At 47.1% G+C, this 22,645-nt stretch overlaps 3 protein-coding genes across 3 annotated transcripts in view; all 3 read right to left on the minus strand.

Annotated features, from left to right (window-relative positions):
- The window catches only part of LOC149360019 (uncharacterized), a 39,940-nt gene extending 30,940 nt beyond the window's left edge, over nt 1–9,000 (minus strand). The window contains exons 1-3 of the mRNA XM_089572132.1: nt 6,759–9,000; nt 6,583–6,699; nt 5,911–6,199 (exon numbers count right to left, since the gene is read on the minus strand). Coding sequence (XP_089428258.1) covers nt 5,911–6,199; nt 6,583–6,699; nt 6,759–7,580 — 1,228 coding nt within the window. The 5' untranslated portion in view covers nt 7,581–9,000. The remainder of the gene's footprint in view (nt 1–5,910; nt 6,200–6,582; nt 6,700–6,758) is intronic.
- Nucleotides 9,001–11,987: 2,987 nt separating this feature from the next.
- On the minus strand, nt 11,988–17,290 carry Snx3 (sorting nexin 3). The gene is made up of 4 exons (XM_089572136.1): nt 17,001–17,290; nt 16,832–16,927; nt 16,544–16,668; nt 11,988–13,381 (listed from the first exon to the last, which is right to left on the minus strand). Exons 1-4 carry the CDS (start codon nt 17,172–17,174, stop codon nt 13,276–13,278), a joined length of 501 nt encoding a protein of 166 aa, XP_089428262.1. The 5' UTR covers nt 17,175–17,290; the 3' UTR covers nt 11,988–13,275.
- Nucleotides 17,291–20,013: 2,723 nt separating this feature from the next.
- Nucleotides 20,014–22,304, minus strand: IntS11 (integrator complex subunit 11). The gene has a single exon (XM_089572135.1). The coding sequence runs from the start codon at nt 22,108–22,110 to the stop codon at nt 20,347–20,349; it is 1,764 nt and encodes a 587-aa protein (XP_089428261.1). The 5' UTR covers nt 22,111–22,304; the 3' UTR covers nt 20,014–20,346.
- Between the last annotated feature and the right edge of the window lie 341 nt (nt 22,305–22,645).

Below are 22,645 nucleotides of genomic sequence, written 5' to 3' on the forward strand. Positions count from 1 at the left end.
AGCACTCCTGAAATTGATTTATGACATCACCTCAAATGTTTGTGTGCTTACAATGATAGCAAGGTGCAGGAAGAACCGACTGAAAGGGACTCTGTATCTCAGGCCAGCAAAGTTACAATACCAGTTTTGCTTAACCATGCTGGTTTAGCTTTAAGCATTGGCGGCTAGATAAGCCAGCACGAAAAATAAACATGGAATGCTCGTGTTTTCACACCTAAGCTGTACTGATTGCAAGCGAGATGCTCCTGCATAATAAGTAATATGCAAAGCCTCCGTACAAATATTTAGAAGATTTATTAGTAGGCTGGCATCAGTAGCACAGCTGATAAAGACTGATACTGGATCTAACACCGGACAAGTCGCAAACTGATGCCGCAAGTGGCCAACCCAGATTGCAGCTGGTCCTCTACCCTTTCACAAGACGGCACACACAATGCTTCAGTGGCAGTCTAAACTTTTTAATACTTGTTTTCCATAGGTATGTATGCTCTTGCTGCAATTCCTGCTTCACAACATGTGCAGTGTGTAGCTCACAGGAACGAAAGGCAACGATGCAGGCGCATTCTTTGTAATGCCTGTCAAACTGAAAGAATATCCCTTTGTAAGGCGCGAGCTGCATAAATATCTCACAAGCATACAAATGGTATAATAGCTCTTGCAATGACATTACTTTTAAGGCGTTTCAACCAGTGGTTTTGTAGAAAAAAAAGCGTACATAGTTTCACCAATGACTTTGTAAAAAGACCTCAAATGTGGTATGTATCCGTACCTCGGTCTTTCAGATGTAAAAGACAACTTGCTTTAGAACTGAAAATTGCTTCAAGAAGTACTATGAGGCAGTTGAGTGATGAAAAAGGCTTAAAACCTTGACAAGCTTTCACATTTTTCTTTTTCCTGCTAGAAAGACTATTAGAGAAAGATAAAAACATGCTGAATGGTTTGTTCAGTAGTTTGGTAGCATATTCAGCATGCAAAAATGAGCTACATAGGGGCAGTTTGCCCCTATGTAATGTCATTTGTGTTAATGTCATTTGAAGCGAATGAAATTCGATACCTGGAATGTCTTTTGCACTCTTTCAGTGCTACATGGTAAACAATGTCATTTGCAGATAACAGTAACGACAACTGGAAGGTAAAACTACAAGTAAAAAAGCGTATGTGCATTGAAATTGTGATGTAATACTCGAAAATTCTTCAAGGTCCTCGAATATTTAATAAAAAGCAATAAATTTATCTTGCAGCACAATGACACCAGTACCTAGACCTTGCATTTTGAGACAGAACTTCAGCCAAGCAAGAATCCCATAAATGAAAACAAACATGGTGGAGCAGGACGACAAGTCTGTTTGGGACTAGCATTCATGACCTGGAGGTGTCTGCTTAGCCAGGGACATTGAGATTATGTCAAATATTGAGTGAGAGTGATAACTGCCTCCACACTGCAAACATCTAGCATGGTAGTGCGAGTGTACTAGTGAGATCAGGATTAACAGCCTTCTCTGAAAGCCTCCACTAGACAACCCTTTGCTAAACCCTTTGCTACAGCTGCTTTAAATGTCGCGAAACAAAAGAAATAACTTTTCTTTCTCTGGTGTGCAGTATCGTTTTCTTGCTTCTGACATAGAGTGTGAGTAAATATTTGGTTCATGTTCAATAACAAATGAGTTTAAAATCCCAGAATACTTTCAGGCCATGTTTCTATGACTGTTGTACATTGTTTCAATTAGACATTGAAATAATCAAAATTTTATTCTGATCACGAAGTCGACCACATTTTGTTAGGAAACCTGTTTTTAAAGCAAGATAGGAAAGGGTAATAGCCTAGTGGTATGTGCATTCATCGCAAACACAAGGATAGTGATGAAACCCCAGCATAACTGTAATGAATTGAGTGCCTACTGCCTCAACACATAGCTCCCCGATGCTATCGCTCTGGACACACATCACGTGCCAGATATTTGCTGTATGACCTTTGGGTGCACGCCTGTTCTTAAGTATCCAGAATCTCCTAGGCTCTTGGAAAATCAGAAGAAGACTTGGAGGGTCGAACAAAAAAAAAGACACTTCAACCAGCCAACCGGACAAGCCCTATATTACAGTATGTATCAACAGATGGCGCCACCACACTTCACATGATACTTTCTATATAATTTTTTTTATGAATGTTGAGGCAATCAAGTGATGTGATAGCAGATAGAACAAGACAGACTTCAGAGTGGAGCAATTTTCAAAGAAACAGGTCATAAAACAGCAATATTTTTCCCTTATTCTGTACAGTGGGATTCTCTTAAACCCCTAACGGACACTTTCTTTCTTTCGAAAATTGCACCAGAATGATCATTTCATACTCATACTGCCAGCTGTCAGCAAAAAAAAAAAAAAAATTGCTTTGGATGAGCCCCAATCGACTTAAACCAAAAAGGAGTGCCACAAAACACATGACAAATTGGACTCGCCATGAGCCAGAAATTACAGTTGGCTTACATAAGACGAGCCTGGCTAGACCATGTCCGTAGGGGAGTTCAAGAGGCTCCGAAAGGGGCTCTACAGTAGCCGACCGATACTTCGGACTCCAATAATTCGGACTAGCGCGATATTTCGGACTTCGCTGAGGAACTGTTGCGCACCTTATAGGAATGTGTACATTTTTGCGACCAATATTTCGGACTTTGCGGAGTCTAAAAGTTCGAATTTTCGGACTAAAATAGACGCCAACAATATTGTGGTGATCGCTTTTCAACCGAAAGTTTGTTACTTCGGCCTAATATAGACGCCAGCGGGCATCGCTGTAACTACCAACCCATTTGCCACCACCGTGAAAGGCGCCATCTCGGATTTAAATGGAATCGGCTCGGAGGGCGCAATCGGACTGGCCTGGATAGGCTTGGCTATTTGTTCTCCATCGTTGCCATTTGAGATAATGAGATGCTTTCCATTGCCATCAAGATGGCCTACAAAGGGTGCGCAATCGCATTGAAAACTGTACAGCAGGACAGCTGCAGCGTCCGCCGCAGCCTGGACGAAGCACCCCGCGGTGCGAGGCAGCAAACGCAGTAGACGGGGGGAGGGGGGGACTGCATTCGGAGGCGCTCGCATCTTCCCGTGCGTTACCTCTCGGTCTTCGCGAACGTCATTGCTCCATGCAAACTGACTGTTCTTGCTTCACGCAGCGAGTGCATTCATTCGCGGCATGATCGCAGCCGCGTCGCACTATCTGCTATCATGATGTGATAGGGTGCGGGCATGAGGAAAGTACGGCTATGACTCAGAGTATACCGTATTTACTCGAATGTAACGCGAGTTTTTTCCAAGATTTATTCCGCTTAAAGTCTACCCACGCGTTATAATCGAATACTGCACTTCGAATGGCCTAAAGTACAGTGGCTGTAACCTAAAGCAGTGCCGCGGTGCAGCCATTTCGAAGCTATCAGCTCGGTTTCGGTTTCCGCAGTTTTGCTATCTTATGTTGGCAACATGGGTACCAGGGAAGCCAAATTAGGCCAAATCCCCATCCATCCAAAGCCAAAGCGTTCTTTGTGTTCGTTGCAATCTTGCGCTCAACGCGTGGTGTTCTTGTGGCGTCTTTCGCGGTGTTGATTCAGTCAATTCAGTGCACACGATGGCAACGCGTCGTGCTCAGTACGACGCTCGTTTTAAGAGAAAAGCGATTTTGTTAGCTGAAGAACTCGGGAATTCTGCTGCAGCTCGAAGACTTGATCTCAACGAGTCAACCATCCGCGGGTGGGTGTCTGCCGCGTGGTACAGCCTGCCTCGCGACATGGTCGTTCGTTCGTTCAAGAAGTGCTGCATATCCAATAACCTCGATGGCACAGAGGATGACATCGTCTGGGAGGTCGACAGCGAAAAGGAGGACTCTGTTTCCGAGAACTCCGAGTCCGAAAGCGAGGAAGATGAATAAACATGTTGGCCACGATGTTCATTAAAGGTACTTTGTTTTGCGTCTGTAAGCCTCGCGTTATATTCGTGGTTTTATTTTTTTCCCACTGGGCAGCATGTAAAGTCACCCCTCGCGTTACATTCGCGGTCGCGTTACATTCGAGTAAATACGGTAATATTATCGCTTGCAGGCGGAACATGGAGAGCGGTGATTTTCGCGATTTTGAAAGCCGATTTTCCGCAGAAAAGTTCATTTTTTTAAGTTCACGGATTTTTCGGACTGTTCTATTATTCGGACTATTTTTCGGGTCCCACCGAGTCCCGGTATGCCTTGGATGTTGAAGCATGCCGCTTGACGAATATTCTCCAGCAAGAATTTTTTTAATGCACTTCGTAGAAGCAGAGTTATCTGTAGACAAAATTTTCATTTCAATGTCTTCGCGCCTTTCCCTCTCTTCTCCTCACTTTTTGTACACTGGAAGGTTGGTGCTCCTCTGCCGCCCCCACCTACAGAAGTGGAGCTCCTTTACCCGCCGGAGCTACACGGCTTACTGGCCACGGCCGTGGTAGCTGCCTGAAGTCTGAAAGAATCTAACCACTGGCCACCTGTAAACTTGTATACAGAGGTGCGAGCGACGGAGGAGGGCGCGAGCATGAAAAAGTCGCCAGGAAGGGCTCGCCAACTTTCACGCGTGACTGTGGGTCCCCTGCTGCTGTAGAAGTGGCTCAGGCTTTTATGACAGCACAATGCTGTGATTAAGCGAGTTGATGTGCACTCCTCAGAAGGTATTTCAGAAGCCCTTTAAAGGTGCCCTGCGACGCAGATAAAGCATGAGGTCCTTATTCTTTGCATGCAGAGTAAGGGACATTGTGAGTCCTGAACGCGCCATGAGATCGCCGAAACCGTAACAGTTGATATTTTAATCTTCGCCAGAAATGCTTGCTTCGAGCCGATGGTGTCGCAACGCAGCGGCCATTCACGGCAGTGGAAATGAGGTGGCATCCAGTTTGGGCGCTGCATTTCTCATTGGTTGGGCTTACAGTTTGCATACTGTTCCTTTATACTTGCGAAATGGATCCAAAATATTATGTATCCGAGTACTGAAAGCTTTTCGTATGCCACAAACACTGGAAAGAAGCAGGGACAGCGAACGAAAACTAACGAGAATAAAGCTAGGGGCGACACTTTCCATTCCACTTCAAACGTTCGTGGCGGGCAGCGCTGTTCAAGGAACGCTGGCTCAAACCACACCAAGACGGCAGCGAAAAAAAAGCCAGTCTGCACACCTTGCCCAAAATTGTGGAGAAAGGCTGGAGAGGAGACGGGAGTCGAGTTTGGGGGGGGGGGGGGGTACAGTTGACAGCCTTTCAGTCCAACTAAAAAAGAAACATCGGGGAGCTTCTTTGTTGTTGCTACCCCTGTCCTGACAACAGCACCGCATGCTGTCAAAATGCGCGGCTGTCTACAGCCCCGACAAAGCAACAATGCATGCATGCTTCCGCTGCGTGTGTGCTAGGCGCGGTTCTGATTGGTAGCGCCCAATCTTGGTACTGGATGAGCAAAATGGGCGAGTGAAATACGTTTTCGTTTGAGCTTTTCATTTTGAATTTTCAGAGTGGAATAACTTTCGTTTGCATGCTCCGATTTCAATAATTCTTTCTGCCCTGCGCTCTGGAACACATGATGAATCTATTTAATGATATTAACCGCTACTGAGGAAATCATCGCGGTGCCCCTTTAAGGCCTGGTATGTTGAAAAGTCAATGAACCACTATATAAAATGATAGTTACTCTAAACTGACACATTCAACCGCTCATTATGACGGGCACAACTTTTTTGACAGTTCTAATAGCATAAGGACACATCATACCTAAATGTTTTCTTAAGATCAATGGAAGTTGACCATTCAACTTTGCACCCCTTCTTAATTAAGCACACATGCCATGAAGATCCAAAGGAATGGAAAGGAAGCTCTCCTACTTCAATGTGAACTCCAAATAGCGCAGCTCACCTGTTCGCACAGTGTGACCCAGAGCCTGGATTCGTGCCACTTCCTGGATAAAGCTGTACACATCTTCAGGCAGGTTTCGGCCCAGCTCGTCCCGAGCCTGTGTCTGTGGCTGGAGCGGAGCCTGAGTCTGGATAGCCTGCCCGCTGGGCAGGGTGTAGGCAGGAACACGGGTGCCGTCCCGGAAAGAGACACGCACATTCTGGCGTGCCTCCTTCGCACGCATGAAGGCCTCCAAGCAGGGCACTGAGCACAGGATCCCCTTCGGCCCAGCGCTCGCCACCTGCACTGGCTGCAAACCATGAAAACTATCATCATTAGCAGAGTTTCAGTACTTGAAAGAAGCCAGCGGTACCAGCTTGTAATTGAAAGCTGAGTCACCTCAACTGCAAGCAAAAAGTCAAACAACAACGAAGAAATAAATAAGGTCATGATTATGTCATGTTTGTAAGGTCATGTTTCTATGCCCTTTCACCAGGCAGTAGTCAGAACATCAACAACTTGCAACTCCCAGTCGAAGCATTATTAGTACTGGACCCATATTTCGTACTTGACAATGAAGGCCGTTTGTTTTGTCAACATGTCAAGCGGCGTTGAATTCACAGGTACTGGACACTTTCACAGATAATGGAACTAAAGTCATTCGGGGGTGCGTGCGCACCCTCCGCGACATACCGTGAGGCACTGGGCGCACAGCTTGAAAGCGCAGCCAGCGGGCTCCTTGCGGGCGCTCTCCAGGGACGGGCAGCCGTGCCGCGCCAGCTCGTAGAAGCGCCCCTTCTCCGGCAGCACCTGGGAGGAGGCACAAGAGCCGTTTGCATCCGGCTCGCGCACTCACGGCATCGCCTCACCTGCGTGCAGAAGTTAGGGTAGACGCGACTGAGGCCAGCGTCCTTGGAGATGTCGTACATCATGAGCGCCAGCATGGTATTGTTGAGGGGAAACATGTGGAACCAGAAGCGCGACGCTTTGGTGATGCCGTCGTGCGGCCGCTGGAACAGCGCGGGACAGGCAACGTTCAGCTTGCTGAGGTACAGCTGGAACGTCCGCACAGGGCACAGTGGGTTCTCCGGGTCATCCGGCACCGACGCTCCGCCAGGCACCTTCCACTGCAGCCGTCGGCGCCCGTCGGCCGGCGACTTGAGCAGCGCGAAGGAGTCCTTGCGCATCGCGTGCTGGTTCTCGATGCCGTCCGAGCCTAGGTGGATCATGAGGTCGAACCAAACCTTCTGCTGCAAGCCGCGCGGGGTGTTCACCACCCGCCAAAAGTACTCGCCGATCTTCGCCAGGTCCTCGGGAGTGATGACCACGGCATCCGCTGACTGGCCCATCCTGCCCGCTCCTCCCGAGCTCACTGCCCCCGACGCAGAAGGACCCGCCAGTGGCGCGAACGCAGGATCCCGTCCCAGCTCGAAATCGGCGCCGTACAGCGAGCGCAGGTAACCGTTGAGGCCCACCTGAAAGCGGCGCAGCGAGCGCGCGCTGTACAGCGGACCCTGCTTGACGCGCGAGGAATCCACGAACTCTCGGGCCAAGCCGGCCAGCGCGAGTTTGTCGAGCTGCCGCAGACTGGCCGAGCCCTTCTTGGCGCAGAAGTCGCGGAAGCCCAGCAAACCGTGGGCGCGCAGCAAGACCTCTTCGTCCGGCGCCTCGCCAGCGGCGCTACTCTGCATGGCATCGGCGCGGCGGCATCAGCCCGCGCGACAACCACACGGGCCAGACAACAACGCTCCTTCGCTTTGTCTTGCGCACCCACACCATTGGGCAGCCCCTTCCCTGTGGGCCGCCCAGTCAGTAGACAGCTCGGAGCTTTGCCGAGCGTTCTTTGTTTTGCATTTGAACTGCAATGATGATGCTTGCCGTTGTTGTGGCTGGGTGGGTAGCTTTTATTTCTTAGTTTCACAGGTTCGGTTACAAATTGATGCACAGCTCCTGGTGAAAACCCAATAGTAAATCGTAAAGCTTAGGAGTAAATAAAAGAAATAACTTCAATAACGCAGCCTTCGATCAGCATTTTGCTCACGCTTGCAAAACACAAACTCCGACAGCAGCTCGCGTTATCGCATACCTTAATATGATAACCACTTCGCGCAAGTTGCGTCGGCAGCGTTCTGCACTGTTTTGAAGTGCTGAATCCTAAATTTCTGAACACGTCACGAACGCACTACGGTTGGCAACAGCGACACGACTCACCGACGACGGCGAGGAGCGGACAATTCAAACTCCAAGGTGCAACTGCTTGGTTCTGGAAACTTATGCAAGTCACAATGACAATCTTTTGAACCACTCACAAATTGTATCGTGCTCAGATACGCTGTATACTGCGCCTATTTTTGAGTAGCGGAATAAGTAAGCACAAGAAACCTGTCGCACGACGCGGTTCTAAAACAAGGATGAGGAATAAGAGGAAAGGCAGGGAGGTTAACCGGGAGAATAATCGGTTTGCTACCCTACACGGAGGGAAAGGAGTGAGGGGATAAAAAAAGAAAAGAGAGTAGCAGAAAATTGAAGTCACTCTAAAAAGACAGTGTTCGTTGAAGTCACAGCCTATCATGCAGGAAGCTCGCAAGAAGCGGAGCAGTGCCTTGGAGGCCTTCACCGCCGACGATCGCCGCGGCCAGTGGCCGAGAATCTTAATTTTCGTCAGTGTGCATGGGTCTAGGCGCTCCAGCGCACGGCTGAGAGACTGCCTTTCGGCGCTGTAGGCAGGGCAGTCACAAAGAAAGTGGGTTTTAGTCTCGTCATACACCGCTATACCTTTGGTAGCATATACAGTAACTCTACATACACCAAGCCAGAGGCGACACAGCAAAGTTTCTTCACGTCGTGGTAGGCCTGATGGAAGCCGGAGCTTCGATCTGGGTCCAAGGATTTTAAACGACGTGAATTGCACAATTGGCCGGAATTGCACGCGGCAAGCGTGATGTCCCGCGCAAGTGCGCGAAGCCTGCCCACTCTGACCTCGAAATGGGGATCGACACAAAATCGCCGTCGTGGTGAGCAGTTCGCGCGGCGCGGTGATTGCCTGCTATGCCGCTGTGCACCGGTAGCCACTGGTAGATAATGTCATGTCCTTTGTTGATGGCAGAGTGATGTAGTTGTCGAATTTCTGCGACCAGTTGTTCATGGGCTACGCGGCGAAGAGCAGCTTGTAAGCCTTGGAGGGCAGCTTTGGAATAGGCGAAAATAGACCACCGCTGGGGGCGCTGCAGACTAAAACAAGAAAATGCAAAATTTTGTCACGCTTGCAAGCACATAGCATACATTAAATAATTACTACAGTTTCGCACCCGTGCGGTCTGCGCATATCGTTTCACTTGACGAAAGATGTCCACGAATGAGGTTATGAACAAAGGGGTCGACAAGTGTGCTTGTTCTTGGGAACATCCGTGCCTCCGAAACTGAGCCAAATGCGAGAAATTCGGCATATCTTCAGCTTAATATGTTTAATGCGATGGCCTCAGTGCCTATGGGCTGCATATTTATAGGCATATCTTGGAAGGGGCAGCTGGAACGGTGGAGGATGATGTTCCTATATTTGCACAATGCATTTCTTCAGCTTTCTCTGTAAAAAAATGTGGGCCAATGCAGTTTTGTGAAAGAAAATTCTTAGCTTGGCGGAAGGAAGGAATAGTCGGCTCCCTCAAGTTCCCTTCTAGAGTCTGACTAGTCCTCTACGTGCCTTCTGTACAACGCCTCTTTCTCACTCAGTTACTGCCGTCATAGAGCAGTTGAGGTGTCCACCATGAGTGAGACCGTTAATTACTGTCATCATCATCAGCAGCCTGGCTACACCCACTGCAGGGCAAAGGCCTCTCCCATGTCTCTCCAATTAACCTTGTCCTTTGCCAACTGTGACCACCGTATCCCTGCAAACTTCTTAACCTCCTCCGCCCACCTAACTTTCTGCCGCCCCATGCTACGCTTGCCTTCTCTTGGAATCCACTCCGTTTCCCTTAAGGACCAGTGGTTATCTTGCCTTCGGATTACATGCCCTGCCCAAGCCCATTTCTTCCTCTTGATTTTGACTAGAATATCATTAACCTGTGTTTGTTCCCTCACCCGTTTTGCCCGCTTCCAGTCTCTTAACGTTACGCCTATCATTTTAAGGCAAAAGCCTTTAATGCCTCATCGTTGTCGATAGAAGGTTGTCGGCAGAGGCGCCACGCTTTTCAGTTGGTCAAAATGGTTATGATATCAGAGTGCGCGGATTGTAAGTAATGAAGTCACCCATGCATGCCTGATGGGGCCCCTTTTGGAGCAGCCGCCGCGGTGGCTCAGTGGCTATGGTGCTCGGCTGCTGTCCCGAAAGACGCGGGTTCGATCCCGGCTGCGGCGGTTGAATTTCTTTGGAGGAGAAATTCGAGGCCCGTGTACTGTGCGATGTCAGTGCACGTTAAAGAACCCCAGGTGGTCGAAATTTCCGGAGCCCTCCACTACGGCGTCTCTCATAGCCTCAGTCGCTTTGGGACGTTAAACCCCATAAACCAACCAACCAACCAACCAACCTTTTGGAGCACACGACAACTAATAAAATAGTTGTCGTCTGCTCCGACAGGGGGCATAAGGCATTCATGGGTGACCACATTACATACCTCATTATTACAAACAGAGCCATGGATACAGCCGAACTCATCGAAGCAGAGAGAGAGTTGTATTAAAGAAGCAGTCAAAGTCGGTAGTCAAAATGTGTAGTTGTAATGTGTAGTCAAATAAAGCACTTGTAAAGCACAAACAGTCTCGCAGCCAATGCCAAACAGTGTGCCTGGAAAGGCTTTCGCCTTGCAGCACTTTAGAGAGCCAAAGTGCTTGGGCAAAAATTTATTGGGCAAAAATTTCAGTAATTTTGGTTTTTCGGGTCTTTTTTGCAGCCAAAAACAGTTTTATACAAGTGCTCATTTTTTTGCGGGACACAAGATGCTCTATCTTTTGCTCAATATTTTGCAATTGTGTGTTCTCTAAAAAGGGCATTTTCGGGGAGAAATAGGGTTTAACCTAATTTTTAAGAAATCTGTTCACGGTGCGAGAATCAGATTTCATCCACTAACGAAGGGCTCTGCCTATACCCCATATACATATACCTACCAAAATACCCCAGAAATCCTTAAATCAGAAGACCCAATGGTTGAGCAGTGGGAAGATGCGCTCTTTCTCCCCCCCCCCCCCCCCCCCCCTTCTAATCAAGCACACACCCAGAATGTGTAGGTTTCTGCATGATAAAATAACTCATACAAAAAAAAGTCAAAGAACTTTATATTTGTGACCACTTGAGCCAAGGTTTAGTGGTTCTTCAACATCTCCTGTTTGAGAGGCAATTTTTTGAAACAAAACAAGTGGAAATTAAGGCAGTCAGGGAGTCCTCCAGTGTAGGAGTCATTTCACCATTCACTCCACAAGGAGGAGGCATACAGCACATAAAACCTTCTTGCACAGGTAGTGCAGAAGCACAAAACATGGTTGGCTGTCGTATTTCAAATAGAAGTTTTTGTTGCAGTTTCAAACAAATCAACTAAAATCTCTAACACAACAGGGAGCCTTCTCTTTCTCTTGCTCACAATTTATTTCAGGAGTCATCAGAAGCTACAGCAACAAGGCTAACTGAATGCAGTAGCATTGTCACGAACATAATGAGAAAAGCCAACCGAGAAATGGAGAGTTCACGCCAATTTTTCTGTGGTTAATTTGACAAAGATTCAAGAACATTTGAAAGTTATGTGGCAGATTACACATTTACATGATTTACATGTGGCTGATTACACATTTACATAAACAGCACCTGCAATATAGACTTCCTTCTCTTCTAAACACATACAAATCTGCCAATTTCAACTTGTTTACTTGTACTCATCGTGAGCTGCGTTGCTTATACATAGACTGTGTTACAAAATGTTTTTTTTTTGTTTAAACTGCACTAAGTGGTGTTTTTGTTTTCTTTAATTTGTATTGTTTGATTCATTGTGCTTTTGTTCTACTGCTAAAAGATACTTATGCAATGATGTTTGGATGACCATGTAAATTGCACACATGTACAAACTAGAGGCAAGATTTTTCTTGGTGTTAATAATGTTTTTTTCTCTGAATTGTTTTTTTTTTATTTTTTTCTCGTCGCCTGTCACTGCTGCCCGGTATAAGGGGGCTGTGGCTCAGTCAAGCTGTCTATGACAGCTTTTTCTGCAGCTCCGCTGTCACTTTTTGAGGCAGAAATAAAATGATTGATTGATTGAAAAGACAGAACTAGCCATCATTATACAAAACGAACAAGAGACAAGAGAGATAGATCCCTCACAAACAGTACTGAAGTCTGCAACACTAATCCCCTCATGTCATTTAAATATCCTTACCTTCCGACGTTAATGCAACAACAAACATTAGCGGACACATATGGGTAACCACACATGCAATTCAGTAGAAAGTGGAACACCAAACAAAAACTGAATACAAAGAAACATTGACGTAATTCACCAGTCAGTCAGCAAACATATGGCATTCACGATCGAGCACAGTTAGTAGGTTTTCACTGCATTCAACCACTTCACATATGTGCTTACAGAGAACAGCTGCTGCACTCCACAAAACCAAATGTTCCACAAATGCCCTCATAGAAAGTATATTACTTGCAAGCTCCAACCAAGAGGCCAAGATCAGAAACCAAACTTAGTCCCTGTATGCACCAAAAATCTTCGCTGTAGCTATTCACCTATATTCTTTATGTATCAACGCTGACCTGGACAGTTAGTGCTCTGAAAGCTGCCTAGCACAGGCACAGGGAATAAACATCGTGCTATTCCACTGGACCACACTAGAGGTTAGCCTAAAGATTAATAAGAGGCAACCACTATAAAAAGCATATGGAGGGCTTAACGCAGAAATACTACCAGTTTTAACATCCCCAAAACAACTCCAGTCCATTCCCATCATCACCAAACATGCTAGCCATGTTACCAAACATTAAGCAGGGGTGCACATTCCTCACGTAGATAAGGCACTGACAACATTTTCCTTCTTCCACACATTTTTCTTTTAACTGCAGTACACATTAAACAATAGCCACAGATACATGGTTCAAACTCAGCTCTAAGCTGATAATCACAAAAAGGAACCTGCTAACAAACATAGCCAAACTAAGTCAGCTTGACTTAAATATCTTTGCTACAACTGATGGCACTGCCGCAGCTGCTCACGTGGATGGCACGGTGTGTTGCTAAGACAGCACGCACAATGCACAAGTCAAAATAACATGACACACACAGCACATTATCGGAAAGAGAGAAAAGGTCCGCTTTATTACATAACATACATATACTTATATATAACATATATATATATATATATTTATAAAGACATGCCGAACAGTCCCAGCAGACAGCCTCATGTGTTGCGAATCTTGCCTGGTACGTAGTTGCGGTCAATCACTGGTTCCTGTAGAAACATGTGCAGGCAGCGCTCATTCTGGGCCAATGGGTGTCCAGCGACTCTGCACATGACCACGAAAAAGTAGCATGTCAGCACAGTAGGTCACGCCACAAGTACGGAGAGCAAAAGCAAAAAAAGAAGCACGCACTCACACCTACTGAAATTTTTTTCAGCCAGAAGCTATTGTATTTCTCAGGCTCCAGACCTGATTTATGGTTTATGGGGGCTTATCGTCCCAAAGCGACTCAGGCTAGCAGGGATGCCGTAGTGAAGGGCCCCGGAAATTCCGACCACCCGGGGTTCTTTAACCTGCACTGACATCGCACAGCACACTGGCCTCTAGAATTTCGCCTCCATCGAAATTCGACCACCGCGGCTGGGATCGAACCTGTGTCATTTGGGTCAGCAGCCGAGCACGATTTCCTGAAATCCTTTTTCGGCCGCCCTCAGCATTTGACCGAGGAACCATAAGGGGCCAGCATTTGACAATGAGTGGCATGAAGTGGCACAGCAAGTTTCCAATTCTACCTCGATGGAAAGGAAGTACTCTCTAAAAATTCAAAAATATGCATTCATGATGACATACTGGGTGCAAAATTTCTCAGTGAGTGAGATTCTTCAAACATGAAGTTGAGAAAAGTCCGTGGAAGAGACTCCAGACAGACTTTGGGGTAAATGCTGCGGTGTTCACTTCAAACAAGAGTTCCACCTGAAAATGCTGCTTCTGGCCAAAATACGCTCATTTCATGTAGCGTTATTTATTCTTGACTGTACCTTTTCTTTTGTTTGCTCAAATGCCCATCTTGGTTGGACATAAGTATTGGCCTACAGTATTACTAAATAAATAAATACAGGCCTAAACTAGTGAGCAACTGTGATTGCACAACTTGTGAATCCCAGCTGTGGTGGCCGTATTTCGGTGGAGGCAAAGTACATTAGATGCCTGTGCACTGTAAGTGCATGTTTAAGAACCCCAGGGGGTCGAAATTATTCTGAAGCCCTCCACTACAACGCTTCTCTCTTTCACTCCCTTCATCCTTTCTCTCATAGCACAGGTGAGGTATCCACTGAGAAGCAAGACAGTAACTGCACATTTCCTTTCCTCAAAGCTAACTTTAATTTTAGGAACTTACCAACTTATCAAATGGCTACCATACCATACCATAAACATTACTAAGCAAGAGAAAAAGTGCAAAAAAAAAATGGATTTGCTGGACAAGCTATATGAAGTACCTCTAAAAACCAACATTTGAGATCCAACCAAATGTAGTAAAGGGTGGTTATTCAATACAAAGAATTAGAAACACATGCTAGCTAAACATATTCCAATCTTGCAGATGAGTTTCTGAGAAGCAACAAGAACAATATGCAACAACTAAAGATAACCGGGAAAATTTGCGATGTGCAGTGTACCATCAGTCCACTTGAACCTCGATATATGTATTTGCATCATATTATGTATACATGACAATCTAATTATTCAGTGCTGACTCAAATCCTAAAACTAGTCACGACCAGTCATACCGCAAGACTGTTAGCTTGCATGTCTCAAACGAACGAAGAAATCCTCCTCGGCAATACAGTGAATCCCTTGTTAAACAAGAACGTGATACAATAAACTCTTGTGCCAGCAAACTTAAAAGCAGGCTTTCCAAATGCCAACCACGATATTCACTGTCTGCATTCCACAGCCTCCTTTTCAAACTAACTCACTTTCTTCTCCATCATGCCCCCCCTATGCCCACCTGAAGTGCTTTCTAGATACTTTGCCCACGTTCAAGCTAATTAGGCTACAACTGTGTGGTCAGCTAATTGGAACAATATACTTTAGACAAAATGTGCTGCAGATTACCAAGCCAAAAACGTGCATCTTTCTTTTCCTCAGTTGCTCCTCATATTTTGTATTTGACATGATAGTGTTATTATTGTCGCTTAGCGCTTTTGCTTTCACACCTTCCTTTTGCATTTAAAGTACACCAGGAGCGTCAAATGAAATGCAAACAGGACGACTGAAATGTGAACTCAAACACCAGTCACTGGGGAGGAAGTACAGGCAGTGTAACACCTAACAGTGTTCCTTGCACCTTTGAAGTGAAGATCAACTGTGCTAATATTCAAGCCTCCCCCGTCACCAGAGATCTTCCAGTGCCGCTATCCGCATTTTCAATTGTCTTGTTCACATTACATTTGATGCTGATAGCACATCGCATTCTCATCCACACTTCAACACCCCTGTTCCCCTTATCTTACATACTACTGGCCCTGACCTAAAGACAGGCTCCACAGAAGCTATCATTCTAGATAAGAAATTCAAAATTTTCAATTTTAAAATTGGGCTTGACGTTTCACCATTGTGCCTGGGGGTATGTGCAGCATAGTGCTTAAAATACTATAAATTTTTCAGCAGCTTGACATGGTAAAAAACATGCCAGCACACTGCGCGTTGAGTCTCTGCACTCGCATGAATTTCCCAAGTGCCCACTGCATGTGTGCACTAGGCATGTTATCTTGTCTAGGGCATGTAAATGTGCTCTAATCTGTGCTGTCAAGAGAAAGGCTGGTTCACAAGAGAAGGCCCAAGCGCAATACAACTAAAGAAACATCTTGCTCACACACTGCATGGGCAAAAGTTCCACCACACAAGTTGACAACTGATGCTCAGAATCCGGCAATACTGAAGCCAAGATATATTTTCGCACCTATGATACCAAATCAAAGACAAAATGCTGCCCACCAAGTTACTGCCTAGACATCGCAGCAAAAATGAGAATTCTGCATCCTCTGCAAAGTGCTAAAAATATCATGCTGGCAAGCACAGCAGAGGGGCTAAGTCAAAATTAAAAGTGTGTAGACCTGCCACCCTCAGAGTGAAAGAGCCTAGCGAGTACTTGAGTGTAAGATTTACATACGTTACCATTTGTAAGGAGCATTTCTAAGAGCTTGCTTGGCGCATTTGGTTCGCCAAAAGTTTGCCCAGCACTCCACTTTCGCGGTCAGCCTACTGAAATCGTACAGGGGGCTCCAATACAAAACACTAATATCAGCCTATCGTTAGAGAAGAGATGAGATTAGGAATATGCTTGTTAACTGCAACTGCTGTCGCCTTGACACGTTCAGCTGGCGGGGCTGCGTACGGCCTCCATGTGCGATAAAGAGGGGGCGGGGATCGCTTGCTCTTTCAAGAGGAGCGCGTGCAAAGGAGCGGCGAGTCAGCTGAGCTCACTTGTTGATGAACAGCTCGAGCCCTTTCTTGCGCTCTTCAATGAACTCCTCGTCGAAGATGCCTTCGTCGCTCCGGAAGGGCAGTTGCCGTTTCCACGCCTTGCCCGGCAGCGGAGGTACCACGATCTGCGCACAGCACACAGACACGTCGAAACTACATTCTCCACCTCCGAAAAGCATTCGAAGAGCGGAAAGTACGGCATTCCGCATGCAAGAGCCTGTCATCGAACCCAACCGCAGTGGGACCGCTGACCCGACGGGGGCCAACGGTTTCACCCGGCCTCCGCACCTTGCTGTCGCGCTCCAGCTCGCTCCTCAGCCATTCGAAATCGCTGTAGCGTCGCCGGACGGTCGACTCCTTGTTTTTGAAGACGGGGAGGTTTGTCTGTAAATGAAAACCACGGTGACGGCTCTGCCACTGCCAGGCCTAATCACTACCGTGGGGCGTTTCTGCTTACCCGCATGCGGACTTCGTAGTCGGTGTACCGCTTGCGTGCCACTCCGTGCGTCATCGGGTTACCGACGTCAATCTCCAGGTAGTTGGCCGGAGGGGCATAGGCGTCGTCAAGGGTCTGTTTCTTGGTCTGCAACCGCTTCGTAGCGTCCTGCGGCGGCGCTGCTTCGGTCGCCATCGCACCGACCGTGCGCGGCTAGGATGGCTGCTGACTACACTACCGCTGCGCTTTTGCTGTGGGTGGACAAGTCGGACCGGCGCGGAGAACGCGTGCGCTCTGAAGCCGCCCTAGATGTCGCTCGCGTCGGTTGCTCTGCTTTATGGAAAGAACCCGGCCGTATCCGGCGGCGTCACGTGCAGTTCTCTCTACTCTCGTGCAACGAAGTTCGCATAGCAACGCGCATAGCAACACGGAAACAACGGCGCGGCGACGGTGACCGCATTAGGATCACATTAGCCCGCATCAGAGAAGCCGCAAGGCCTGCAAGGCTGACCCAGCGGAATCCGCACATTCTTACGATGAAGTTCTATTGGTACCAGGCAACTATAGCTAGCAGCGAACTTTCATTACGAGCCATGTGATGCCCCAGGAGGGCCAGGATGCATTTCATGCCAGTATGCTGCATAGCCAGACTTGTAACCAACTGTATCCGACTGTGGCATGCACCCACCTGGAAATAGCAGTGAACAAATTGTGAAACAACAGACAGTTGCGCCATTTCCTGACAGCATTCGTTTTCATCTTGCTGCGTAACTGCAAATATGCCTAGAATAAAATAATTACGGTTCACAGCAGCCACGCAGAAATAATTTCTTCTCCTGTCCCTGTAGAGTGAAGCGTGACAATTACATTTACTTACCACTTGTTCCCATGCATAAAGGCATGAAACCAATGTACAGTCGTCCACCCTCCAACCATCTAGAGTGCTCGAATGGTGCACCGAGGGGTACACTTGTGTCATTTACGAGTGGCCTAGAGCTTGAAATCTGGCATTATTATGCATGCACATTCCCATGGATTGTATTTGACTCCTTATGTCTTTGAAAGCTGCATCAGGCCTGCAAGGCAGTAGTAGTTGTCATAAATGCACAGCACAGCTCGCTGCTTCGGTGCAATTCAAGAGGGAGCACCCTTCCATTTGTGGCTAGATCAGGTTGCCTTAGAAACGGGCACTATAGAAGTGAGGTATTTGTGTACCATGTGAGAGCGGTGCAGAAAACACATGTCCTGGGTAGACTGTAAAACTATACAACCAGATATCAGAGAGGACATAGTCAGCCTTCCAGAGGCTTCGGATTTTAGGGATAGTGAAAGCAAAATTAACACAGCAGCTGTAGAGACGAGCAAGAGAAGGCTGGATTACTAGCCATATAAAAGCAGAATAAAGAAAATGCGCGAAGCATCACATAAATCAATGTAATATAGCTTAGAACATGAAAAATAGCCTTGAATGGGGGAAAAAAAAAACTAAACAGAACCAAAACAAATAAAACAATTAACCACTTTAGTTTACTAGGCACGATGGCACTCCCCCCTACCCTAACACAAATGGACATCAAGTGCACTGCACACAGTGTGCCTGAAGCACACTGTCACTGCTTTGCTGAAGTGACAGATTATTGCTAGATTTCTGCTAGGGTGCTCATGCGAAAAGACGCTTGACTCTTAATAAAATAATCTCCGTTGACATATCATCAAAGCATGTAGTAAAGTGGCCTCTAAATGTTTTAGCATTATTGCATAAGCTAGCTAAAAAGAGTACACAGGTAACAAATCTATATGGGACACCATTAAGCAGAAATTAGCCAAGTGCTGTTCTGTCATTCAATGCATATTTCTTTAACGCCGTATGTAACCTCGGAAAATAAGGTTGCATTACTTTCAACCCACACTTGTATTTTTAAAAGGCTACTTGACAGTGTGAGTGTACTTTGCCTTTTTCACAAGATGTGGCGCCCTCTGGGTAACTGAAAAAATTGGCCTGCTACTAATTGGAAACAAATGTACTTGGGAGACGCAGGCGCTTCTGGTTCCACAAGGAGCCAGCTGCACCTGTGAAGTGGCAAGTGTGTGTGTGCTTCACAGCTGCTGCCACCTGTCGCATGCACCTGTCACTTAACATGAACTGTGCATGCGCAGTAGGAGCAGGCGGTTCTATTTTCAACCAGTGGAGCTGGAGAAGAGGCACGCATGCGCAGAGTGGCCTTGTGAAAAAGGCAGACTGACGATGGACGTATAGCAGCGACCACAGGTGTCAACAGTGCGATAATGAGGAAGCGATGCTGTAGATGCAACTGCACATGCAAGCAGGCGCGAGAAAACAGACAAAAAAAATAGAGCATTTGTTCTATCAAACCTGTTCACACTTGCATCTCTGTGCGGTACAGCAGCAAGTAGATTGTGCTGCAGAGTGCAGTGAAGGAGGACAGCTGCTGGCCTCTGCTCAGCTTGATATGGCTTTCCAAGATACAAGCAAAACACCATCAATGTGGCGGACCCCGACTCTCCACAACTGCTACGACTATGACCACGACTCTCCCCGACTCCACAATACTGTCATCACCTGTAATACAATTACCATCGTTACCATCATCCCCTGTATCTTGTGGCTGTGTTTAACAGCAGCTAACCCATCATCAAGGGCTGGATGTGATTGTTTCAAGCACAATTCTGTATAAGTGGTTGCTATTAATATTCTTTTTGTCATCAACCCCCCCTAGTGGACTTGGATGAACCAAACTCGCCATAAGCAGACTGTCATTTCTGGCTCTTGACAAGTCGTGCTTGCCATGTGTTTCCTGGTACTCAGTGTCGGGTTTAAGGAAAGTACAGCTCATTCAAAGCATTTTTCTGGTTTGCTGAGAGGTACTAAATGACAAATTTGGTATCATTTTATATATATAAAAAAATGTGTCTGTTAGGGGGTTAAACTTTCGATACATGTATTTTGATCTGCTAAATGTGGTGATGAGTGCAAGATGTTTGGATTTTAACAAAGCACACCTCAAGACAGACAGACACAGGTGAACGTTTTTTTAAGTAATGGGTTTTTGTGATGGAGCATAACAGAAGAGGACGGTTTGCCTAGTCTATATGCATCTGGTCACCAGATGGTACTGTTATATAAATGCAAAAAAAAAAAAAAAAATGTGGATTCACAGTAGCCCAGGTTGCCATGTTGATGTGATTTTCTGTGGCATATAAGGTATGAGAAGTTTAGAGGGGAAAAAAAAAGGCAAACGGGCAATTGGGCAAAACATAAATAAAAGTAAACAAGGGGTTGGTCCTCCAAACAATTTCAATTTACAGTGTGACAAATCTACTTTGCTCACAGCATCAACAAACAATGTCAGATTGTCGCCATTTCCTGAACCAAACTGAGGAGATGGCTGCCGAGGTCTTCATCCTGCAGGGTCCAGGAGACACATATCGCCCGACTTGCGGCATCGTCGTCTTGTCCCCCAACCTTGACTAACGCTGATGCAACCGCAATGGAGCCATCTGGCAGCAGCTGCACACCTGGCAACCGGTCCCGAAGTCGGGTGTAAAGTGCATCAGCCAGTGCAGCTCTTGGGGATGCCACTGTGGTGGTAAAGCGTATCTGGTGGCCCGTTAAGCCCAGTTCTTGCATGGCCTGCCTTGAGTCCAGCAGTCGCACGCCACGATCATGCATCACGAGGGCCCCGTGGATAAGCTTAGGCCGTTTGTTGTCTGAGCCCAGTGCGTGCTTGAGTAATGGCACAGCCACATCTACAGGTACAGTGTCGGGAGTCTCTATGACTACCGTTTCGCCATTAGCTGGCATGTAGCAGTCAACGGAAAACTCTTGAAGGATCTTCTTTCGTAGAAAGTCCATCTTTCCTGCTTCACCATGGACTAGAAGCACGTTGGCCGGCTCACACTGCTGGATGAGTTGCATGATGCCCTTGGCGTCAGCGTGAGCACTGAAGGACATGTACTGTACTGACATCTTCACCTCCACGACCTGTCGATTGTCCAACTCTACCTTGCGTGCCCCACTCAGGATCTTGTGGCCAACAGTGCCAGCCACGCAATATCCTGGCATTATGACCATGTTTGCCTCAAAGGGAGCCCATTTCTTGAATATCTGCAATGACAGGCCTGCGTGCAACATGCCAGGAGTGGCAAAGACCACCATGGGCCCTGGGTTGTCAATGAAAGCCCTATCGAAGGGCTTGATGTGCTTGAAATCAAACATGTTACGCTGTACAAATGTCTTGCGAATTTTCTGGTTCGTCCAAGTAATGAACATCTTGTAGTAGTTCGTAGCCTTTTCAGTGAGCCCAACGGCGAAGTAGATGGGCACGCGCAAGTTCATGCGGTCCCAATAAGTTTCAAGAAGGATACAGAGTTCTTGGGCCCGACCTAAAGCGAAGACCGGGATAAGCACTTTGCCACCCTTGTCGATGCAGTCGTGCACCTTGGTCAGAAAGTCACGTTCACGGCAGCGTTTTGAGTCACGGATGGTGGTCGCGTACGTAGATTCGGTGATAAGCAAATCGGGCCGGCACTTATCCACCCAAGCGGCACCCAGGTGACGGTCCGGAGTCATGTTGTAGTCACCAGTGTAGACCACCGATTGGGAACCCACTCGAATCCAGAACATGGCCGCTCCTAATACATGACCGGCGTAGTACGCCTTGATCTCCAGCTCATCGTCCACCTGCACGGCCTGGTGCAGGTTCACTGCAACCACCTTTCGCATGCAGTCGCGGATCATGGCAGAGGTGAAGAAGTTCGTCTCGCCCTTGCGGTCCACGGTAATCTTGCGGTAGTCCTCGAGTAAAATCGGGCAAATGGCTTTAGTTGGGTGTGTCATGTAGATTGGGCCCGAGTAGCCCACCATTTCAGTCATGTAAGGCAGAGCACCGCAGTGGTCCAAGTGGAAGTGACTGATGATGACGCAGTCCAGGTGCTCGTTGAGAGGTCCCTCCTGGGTGATATAACTAAAGTCCGGGAAACGCCGCTCGTCATTGAAGCCCATGTGCATGCCGCAGTCGAGCATCACGTTTTTGCCGCCGATGCTCAGCAGGATGCAACTGCGTCCCACATCTTGGCCGGCGCCCAGCGGTGTTACACTAATCTGAGGCATTTTCGCTGACGTTACCGACAAATAACGTCACCTACTTCACTCTTTGTGCTCCGTGAGGCTATTCATCTGCTACAAGGACTCAAATCCAGCGCATCGACAACTTACAGCGAATAACGCCAACAACGCACAACGCGCAGACAGACGCAGATGCAGACGCGTGCGCGGTCGTCCGTATATCCTTTACCGAATAGTGGTTGCAGCGGTAGAGTAAAAAAGGTGGAGATCGTCGAAATTAAGGTGCTAACGCCCGCAGCGCCACAGCCGGTTGTCGAACGCTAAAAACGGGAGTATGTGGTTACGTCAGTTACGGTGCGTAACAAATGTGCAAGTGATGCGCAGATAAGAGTTTTTTGATGGTGCAGCGTTATCTACTGACAACATGCTGGCTACAGTGTTATGCTGGCAAAGACAGACCAAACGGTCAGCCAACCTGCCAGCCGTGCTGCAAAATTTTCCCTCTCCTCATGATGTGAAACCTTGCCTCATGTTGTAGTTTAACAACAAATGACACGCAAAATCTAAAAATAAATTTGAC

The sequence above is a fragment of the Amblyomma mixtum genome, chromosome 2, assembly GCF_055824585.1.
Source record: "Amblyomma mixtum isolate Tamu chromosome 2, ASM5582458v1, whole genome shotgun sequence".
Taxonomy (NCBI): domain Eukaryota; kingdom Metazoa; phylum Arthropoda; class Arachnida; order Ixodida; family Ixodidae; genus Amblyomma; species Amblyomma mixtum.

Bases quoted from the DNA above. Each gene is read 5' to 3' on its own strand.
- Snx3 (XM_089572136.1), bottom strand. From the start codon at position 17,174: ATGGCGACCGAAGCAGCGCCGCCGCAGGACGCTACGAAGCGGTTGCAG. The intron at 16,669-16,831 runs GTGCGGAGGCCG...TGCTGTGCGCAG, and splicing joins AGCTGGAGCGCGACAGCAAG to ATCGTGGTACCTCCGCTGCC. The intron at 13,382-16,543 runs GTGAGCTCAGCT...GGTCATGTGCAG, and splicing joins CTCGAGCTGTTCATCAACAA to AGTCGCTGGACACCCATTGG.
- IntS11 (XM_089572135.1), bottom strand. From the start codon at position 22,110: ATGCCTCAGATTAGTGTAACACCGCTGGGCGCCGGCCAAGATGTGGGA.